We start from the raw sequence: 8,131 nt of genomic DNA, 5'->3' as shown, positions 1-8,131 counted from the left end.
ATATATAAGCGAGGTTAAACCGGATGCTATGGGGAAAATTCAGCCTGCGCATGAGCTAGCCTGGTTCATGTGCGTAATGGGTAGCTCAGGGAACCAGGCTAGCACAAGTTTATCTGAATCGGGATCGGGATTCAATGCCATATGCACACATAAATTCAAAGACGCTGTAATTGTAAAGTTGTCGGAAAACAGTAGTCAGTACAGAAACAAAGTATTCCTTTTAAAGCCATATACGCTGTCATTTGCGGTAAATTTTTGGATATACTAAATGACGATATTTTGGAAAGATATAAACAAACACCACTGAATACACAATAAATATTGATTACAAAGTAAGAAATACTTACTTAAAACGTTCCCTACGCACGTTTGATTATTTGAACCGACCGCCATTGCGACTGTTTACGGAGATTACCGAGTATTTATGAGTTGATGCTACACGCTGATAAAAAGTTGAATGCTGCAAATGGAGTCGCAAGTAAGTGTCCAATTGATTTCTTTTGACATAGAAAATAAATTTTCATTCATATTGTCATGTTTTTAAACTACAACATGATCAAAATATCGAACTCAGCTCACGGAGGCAAAACTACGGTCATTTGCATTATGGCTGACGTAGAATGGGGTACCAGACGGGGAAATTTCTAGATGAATTAAATTGTGTACATTTTGAGGTCGACGAATACCATAGAAGAAAATATATTTATACATAAATTTTGGTCTTTTTATTTCTGGATAATATATCGTGTTTATTTGCCAGTCATGGAATCACAAGGGGCAAAACAATAAAAGAAAAATGCAGGAAGGGGGGGGGGGGCTATACATGCTTTCGATATATATGACTGTATATGTATAGTGTGTTGGTAACAGTTTTTGCCTTATAATAAAATTATTTTGGCATAAACAAATTGAATCTGGTTCACAGACATTGGCCGAAAAAAAGACTGATAAATTTTACACGACTTACTGCATGTATACTGTACATACATGTATCTATATATACTATACTAGTTTTGTAATATGTTAGCAATTTGTAAGTCTGAAAAATTGACTAAATTCTATTCTCATTTTGTGTCCATAGAGTCAGAAATGACTAATGTTGAATGATCCAATCCATACATAAATGTATATATCGGTATTATATTCTAGTAAGTTATTTATTTACCGAGCACATTACTTAATATACGATGAACCAAAGCTCCTGTCCGACAGGAGAAATGCATGTAAATATCATAAGCATATCAGGTTGTATACCATTAAAATTTCCTTCAAAACCATTTTATTTATAAAGACACATGGATCTAAAGGTAAAGGTGGAGGTAGGCCTAGGGGTCAGGGTCGAAGAGCTGCTGCTAGAGGCAGAGGTAGGGGTCAGGGTGGAAGAGGAAGAGCAGCAGCTGGTCAGAATAGAATTGAGCTGGCCATGCATGCTAGACAGAATCGCCAGACACAAATAGAGGTACATGATTTAAAATATGTCTCTCTGCCTTACCCTTATACCAAAGAGAGAACAACTCGATCCTTGATAAAAAATAAATTTATAACATGCATGGAACATATTTGCTGAATAAAATTTGAGACCATGAAACTATCTGAAATTATTCACAACACCATTGACTAATACTTCAAAGTGATATTTAAAAAGAGAAAAACATGACAAAAAATATATTTCATAAGACACGATACATGTTTGTAACTCTATATTTTCTTTACTAATGGCAAAACTATTTTCTTGTGACTTTAGGAGCGTATATCTAGTATGGATGTCGAGTCCCTAAGAAAGACCCTGGCATTAGTGTGCAAAAGAGAGCCTTCTCTGCTGCTGGACATCTTGGATTCTCCTCAAGATACTAATCCAGCACAAGAACACATGACCACAGCACCTAGCTGGTGTACATGTAGTTTTTGTAGGGAGATGCCTACAATGCAAGAGAATGTGTGTTGTGGAAAGACTCCACAAAACTGCCATTCCCAGCTTGCAGTAAGCTTTTAACCTAACGATATACACAATGAGCAGTTAATGAAGCGTATATATGGAAATAATAAAGTGCCTTCTTTACAGGATTTCTACACTATTGTCTTAGATGAACTTGTATTGGAGGTGGCAATAAGAAGCAGAAATGATGCATTAGCTGAACCAAGGGACATCGACTATAACAAAGCACACAGACATGCTGCTTATAGACAGTATGTTATGTGGATACATGGTCATCTTGGTGCTGGAAATCGAAAAGTGATTCCCAGTTGCTGTGTTCTAAGGATCAGAGATCGATATCCAGATCCATCAGGGCATTACATTGGTTACATTGAAGGTGTTCTTGGGTTTTAATAAAAAACACAAAACCAGTGCATTGTGTTCTTAGTATGTATTTAAATTAATTTTTTAGTCCTTGGGCTTAATGTCCTTTTCCACGGGAAATCTTGATTTCTTTTCTTCCACAAGCTGCGCTGTTGGAGGGGGTTCAACAGAAGCCAGTGTCTTGGAAATGCGCCTGGGATCGTCAGCATCTAGTACGACTGGCCTGTTCATTCCAATGGGATCTACCAGGCGCTTTTCAATACAGGACGAAATGATGTCACTGACATATGGATATGTCTTCTCCTCCTTTACATGACAAACTGACCAGTGCCCACTCTTCTTACTATAATATCTCTGCTGTCTAAAAAACATGGTAAAAACATAAACTTCCCAGTCTGTGTACAGTTGAGTATCATGCACATCATTTTGAAACTTTTTCTTTTTCAATACAAACCTGAGAGAGCCATCCTTTTTCACTGCAGCTGGCCTATCACAGTTGGCATTATGGTCCAATGCTGCTAGTAGCGTTCTGGCCGTGTACACATGTGGTGTGTAGGATAGTCTTTTTGGCGAGTATTTCAAAATAAGATTTTGAAATGACTCTAACGCAGCAGTGCTTCTGTAGTTAAAAAAAAAACCCTATGTAATAGTCTGCATCAATGTACATGTATATCGATAAATATTTCATTAACTTGTGCATAACTTTTATAATACTTTCATGTTAAATACTGAAATCTGATTGGTTCAGACGCAGTTGATAATCCGTTCTATTAATAATTACCCTCAGCTTTAGCAACACACTTAGCAACGGGTAACACAATGAATTGTTACATGCGCGTAAATCATGCGCGTACGGTTTGCCGTGAAATTCACGTCATTTCTATATAAAAGCAGTAAAAAAATCTCTAAAAATAGTGCCCGTTTGGAAGGATAACAGCTGAAATTGACACCCCTTGGGTGTTACCCTCCCAAACAGGCACTATTCATATAGTATATAGTATCAATTGACATAGAATTTTGCATTACTGCTTGGTTGATACCTGCAATGCAGAAAATATGGTATTTTCTTTAGAAGGTGCTTGTCCAACACAATTTCTCGCAGTGCCACATGTGCGGGAGAGCCTGCCACTAGGTAGTCCTTGTCTCCCTCCTCAGTCAAAGGACCGTGCTCACAACAGCTTTTCCCTCCAATCCTGTAAGGTAGAATCCACTCGTGCTCTCCAATTACGTGATGTATAACTCCACACCATATGCCCTGTAAAACAAGAATGAATAAGATGTGACTGAGAATAAATTATTGTCTATGACAAATGTCTTCTACTATATGTAATATTAAACATGAAAACTATGTGTACATATTAATATGTATTGTTGTAAACAAGCACAATGGTAACCTTTTACTCACTGAATAATGCAAGTATTGTATTGCATAGGGGGCATGCAAAGAAAAAATATTTACAATGAACTCTTCAACTGTGTTGGCAGAAGCTGAGCAATACCAGAAGTGGTTCACCACCTCTCTTGTCCACTGCAGAAGAGGTTTCTTGGTCTTCTCTTGGCCAGCCTAAAACACAAGTGTAATTTTTAAAAGATTTGTCATTTAATAAGACAAACAATTTGATGTATTTCTACAAACGGTGTAACCCACAAAAATTGTCCTTATCAAACCCCAAGAAAACCAATACATCTGATTTTCTGATCTTGGAAATAAGGTGAATTGATAAGTTAATTCTGAAAATATATTTACAATTCAAAAAAATATGTGTTATGGTTAAATTTCTAATTTATTGGATTTTGTTCTTAATGTGAGAGGAGGTAAAAACCTCATTCCCTATGTTCCACATGGGCATCACAGAATGTTGTACATGTATTGGAAATGTGATTGTGCAGACATAATCTGGAATACTGTAAAGTTCATACCATACATGCTAAGGCTAAGCATAGTCAGTATGCAAAATATCTGTTTAGTAATCATTACTGTCACACTGGGTTTGGAATTTAGTTAGCAGTTATAAGCCAATACCAGATCAGTAAATTTGTCAAAGTAACCACTAAAATAAATATAAATATGTGCAATGCAGCAAGTACCTTTGACAGTTTTTTGCCTAGATTCTTGGACCCATGCCAGATGTCGAAGGAATGTTTGATAGCAGGATAGTTATTTTCTGGAAAAAAAAATTGAATTATTTTTTTCACTGAAAAATTCACTCATTAAAATTTAAAGTATCAGAATAATATAGCAGTATTTTATTACATATAAGTTAAAATCATTATACATGTGCTTACTCATCAAAGATTCAATTTGTACATGTGCGTCGGTGACAACCTCTACAACATGTATCCCGCTCTGTAAGAGGAACTGTAAACCTTTCTGGAAGCAAGCTTTTTCTAATGTACAACTATTTTTCCCTGTCATCCTCTTGTCCATGGTTAATATGCACAATATTTTCTTGCTTTCATTTTCCATAAAGGTGTATGTACAATATTGCGCACAATGGCCCGGACTATCCATACGACCATCCCCTGGGAATTAAAATTTTCTTTGTTACATAAATATCATAATCCATAAAACGTATGATAGTTAAATTGAATATTGTTCAACATGTAAATGTAGCACAAACTTACCAAGAATAACAACATCTTTGTCTCTGAATTCTTCCAAAATATGACCCTGATGGTTTTCCCATACTTCCTCAATTGCTGGAATGACGTATCTTCTTTGAATTTTGGTAAAAGAGGAAGAAGAGAGAAATGGCAACTTCAAAAATTTTGAAAAAGGGTAGACTGATGAAAGTTGCCACCTGAGGCCAACAGAGAAACAGCCATTAAAACATCACCACTGTGGACTCTTCTGTTGAGGAGCGATTGCGAGCACCATTTATGAGCGATGTGATTATTTGAACAGCTCTACAAGACAAAATGTTTTTATTATTATGATTATTCTAAAAAAGTTTCCTCCACACCTTTTGACTTGTACCTATTTTTTAGAAGTATATCACATGTATTGTTCTGGCTAATATATCAATCAATCCGAGTGTATTACTTTGTATCTTAGTAGGTTAGTCACCTGACATAATTAAGTGACTGCTGACCCACAGGTATGGGGGTTCAAGTCATCAGGAGCTTTCATTTTTGTTGACTTGTGCAAAATTCTTTCTTCAAAAAATTAATACATTTTATTCTTTCATTTTCAAGTTTTGAAATTTTTTTTTTGAATATCCTATCTTTACATAATATTCATTAGTTTGCGTTGCTTAGATAACATTTTTCAAGAAGAGTGGAGGAAACTTCAACATAAACAAGAAATGTGAATTAGATGTTAAGGAAATTTTTTTTAAAGGCTCTGAAAATGTGTTACGGATATACACTATACAGAGCCACTTGCACAGACACACATGGGTAAAACAGTATACCCCCCTCTTTTTTTTTTTTTATATATAATATATATATATATATATATATATATATATATATATATATATATATATATATATATATATATATATATATAAGGGTAATTACATAAATTGATAATTAATGCTTACATTCAATTCAAACTTTAGATTCAAAGATTTAAAATTAATAACAATTACCCATTTCAAATATACAGCTGAGGAGACAAATTCTGAAGTGATGTGGATGTCTTGTCCACATCCTTTCACGCCACAAACATGATGGACATTTGCTCTGGCCAGGGAAAGAAGAGCATCCATGTACACAAGGACTGGTCTATCTGATAACAGTTCGTTTACTTCTGCATTTGTCGTTACTACTTTAATACAGGGATAAGGCTCGATGTCATGCTCTTCTTCCATGTCATCATTGCAATCCTCTTCCTCTGATTCACTAGATAGAAGGCCATGATCTAGTCTAAAATACATGCATAAGATATAAAGATGGGTGTATATTTTTTAGTTTAAAGCATCCTGCTGAAACCAGTAGTCAATTAAATGGCATAGGTAATACTCACATTCAAGGAAAAGTTTTACAATTCAATATACATGTAGTTCAAAGGCAGCAAATTTTATTTAAAAGTTTGACCACAAGTATTGAAAAAAAAATTCATTACTCAGGTTTAGTGTAAACAAGGTTTGCACAAACAGTTATACTGAACTAATGCCAATGACAGACCAGACCGAGTTTCGAACCTGGGCCCCCTGAATCTCTAGTCAGGTGCACTACCAACTGAGCTATCTGACACCAGTATTTAAACCAGTCTGACTGTTACATACCATTATATTACCTTAAGGATAAATTGAAGCTTGGCTCATAATCCTCATCATCAGAAGAATTATCCCCCTGTCCTTGCAATTCAAGTTCCGAAGGTGTCATTGACAATCTATTAGAAATTGAAACACATAACTTAGTTATTTACACAATTAATAATGCATCTTTGTACATGTATTATATCTTTTTACAGTGGAGTAGGTTTTATATTAAATATATCCATGCATGTATAAGATATGCATGTTTATTATACTTCTTAGTATATTGATCTCTATAAAAAGGGTTAGATAAACTTGTTCATCTAAACAAGTTCCAACATCTATACTGTCTGTGATATAGTTTTGCTTAGACTTGCTCATAGTGAATTGTCTGAACTTTTCACAAAAAGCATTTACATTGCACTTGGAACTTTTTAAATGTTTTTAAACTTTGTATGTAATGTTACATTTCTTATAATTTTAAAGTCATTTTATTGGAGATGAGTTGTTAAAAGTTAAAAAAGATCATTGAAGACGAATACATGTACCAGCAATTAAAAAATGTTAACCCAAATTGTAGTAGGTTCACTAAACAATTAATAGGCGAAATTCATAAATCATTTTTTATGAACAACTTACTCAAATGGATCCAAAAAACTGTCATATAATTTTTTACAAGCATGTCCACTCTTACTCTTCATAGTCTTGTTTGACATCTCAGTGTTGTCACTAAAAATTAAAAAAAAAATTAACTGCAGTCATCTCATGAAATGAGAGCAGTCTAAAATAATCATAATGAGCACTGTCATATGTAATTCTTGCTTTATCAGTTTATTATCCATAAACTAATACATGCATCTTTCATCATGATAATGTCGAACATAAAAACTAAAACGTATTTTTTTTTAGAGAGAGAGAGAGAGAGAGAGAGAGAGAGAGTTACCAATTAAGTTACCATTCAGATGTTATACTATCCGACTCGGATTCAACTTCAAGGTGATTACACACCGGTGTTGAAGTAATTTGGGGCAGAAATGACTCGGATTTACTTTCATATCTAAAACAGATAAAAAAGCATGCATTTATTTTTATGTTGCGTTACCCCTTCCGTACCCCATCTTTAAATTTACAGACGATAACGGAGAGATTGAATGACAGCTTTCGTGTATTTAAGAGAGCAATTAAATTAAGCTTACATGTTTTTATTGAACAGAAAAAATGTTTAAATTCATATTAGTTAAATAATAGTCTAAAGATCTTCCAAAATCACTATAATCAGATATGCACAGCACTGTGACTTACCTATCCATCAGAATCTTGGCCAGTTCGATGTTCGATTTTATCATCAGTTTTGTCCGGAGGTCCGTCCATCTGTCAAATTGGTCACCGATGTAAATTTTGAATTTATTTAATTTAGAGTTAGCCTCTTTTTTGTGACGCTTTCGTGCAGAGTCCGTTAACTTATCCGACTTTCTGCCTCGCTTTTCCGACATATTTGTCTCCGCTGAGGATGCGCAATTCAATCTCCAATTTGTTGACCCCAGGTCACTTGCATATCTCCACGCTCATTACAAAATTCTGTCTTGCAAGACAAAAATTCTTAAACGATGTACACGGGCCTTAAAAA

At 34.7% G+C, this 8,131-nt stretch overlaps 2 protein-coding genes across 3 annotated transcripts; one reads left to right on the top strand and one right to left on the bottom strand.

Moving 5' to 3' along the window:
- Positions 1–223: 223 nt before the first annotated feature.
- On the top strand, positions 224–2,329 carry LOC105327680 (P2X purinoceptor 7-like). The gene is made up of 4 exons (XM_066078847.1): positions 224–478; positions 1,292–1,459; positions 1,745–1,981; positions 2,063–2,329. The coding sequence occupies exons 1-4, from the start codon at positions 458–460 to the stop codon at positions 2,327–2,329; spliced, it is 693 nt and encodes a 230-aa protein (XP_065934919.1). The 5' UTR covers positions 224–457.
- LOC117687463 (uncharacterized) lies at positions 1,523–7,520 on the bottom strand. 2 transcript variants are annotated; one of them, XM_066078846.1, is made up of 11 exons: positions 7,460–7,520; positions 7,144–7,233; positions 6,532–6,638; positions 5,893–6,169; positions 4,925–5,206; positions 4,586–4,822; positions 4,388–4,464; positions 3,759–3,863; positions 3,340–3,554; positions 2,754–2,918; positions 1,523–2,660 (listed from the first exon to the last, which is right to left on the bottom strand). In XM_066078846.1, the coding sequence occupies exons 6-11, from the start codon at positions 4,809–4,811 to the stop codon at positions 2,384–2,386; spliced, it is 1,065 nt and encodes a 354-aa protein (XP_065934918.1). In that variant the 5' UTR covers positions 4,812–4,822; positions 4,925–5,206; positions 5,893–6,169; positions 6,532–6,638; positions 7,144–7,233; positions 7,460–7,520; the 3' UTR covers positions 1,523–2,383. The 2 variants fall into 2 exon arrangements, with proteins under 2 accessions (XP_065934918.1, XP_034319918.2); XM_034464027.2 differs by having other exon boundaries at positions 6,543–6,638.
- Between the last annotated feature and the right edge of the window lie 611 nt (positions 7,521–8,131).

The sequence above is a fragment of the Magallana gigas genome, chromosome 3 (genome assembly GCF_963853765.1).
Source record: "Magallana gigas chromosome 3, xbMagGiga1.1, whole genome shotgun sequence".
Taxonomy (NCBI): Eukaryota; Metazoa; Mollusca; class Bivalvia; order Ostreida; family Ostreidae; genus Magallana; species Magallana gigas.
This window is presented reverse-complemented; position numbering and strand designations above follow the sequence as displayed.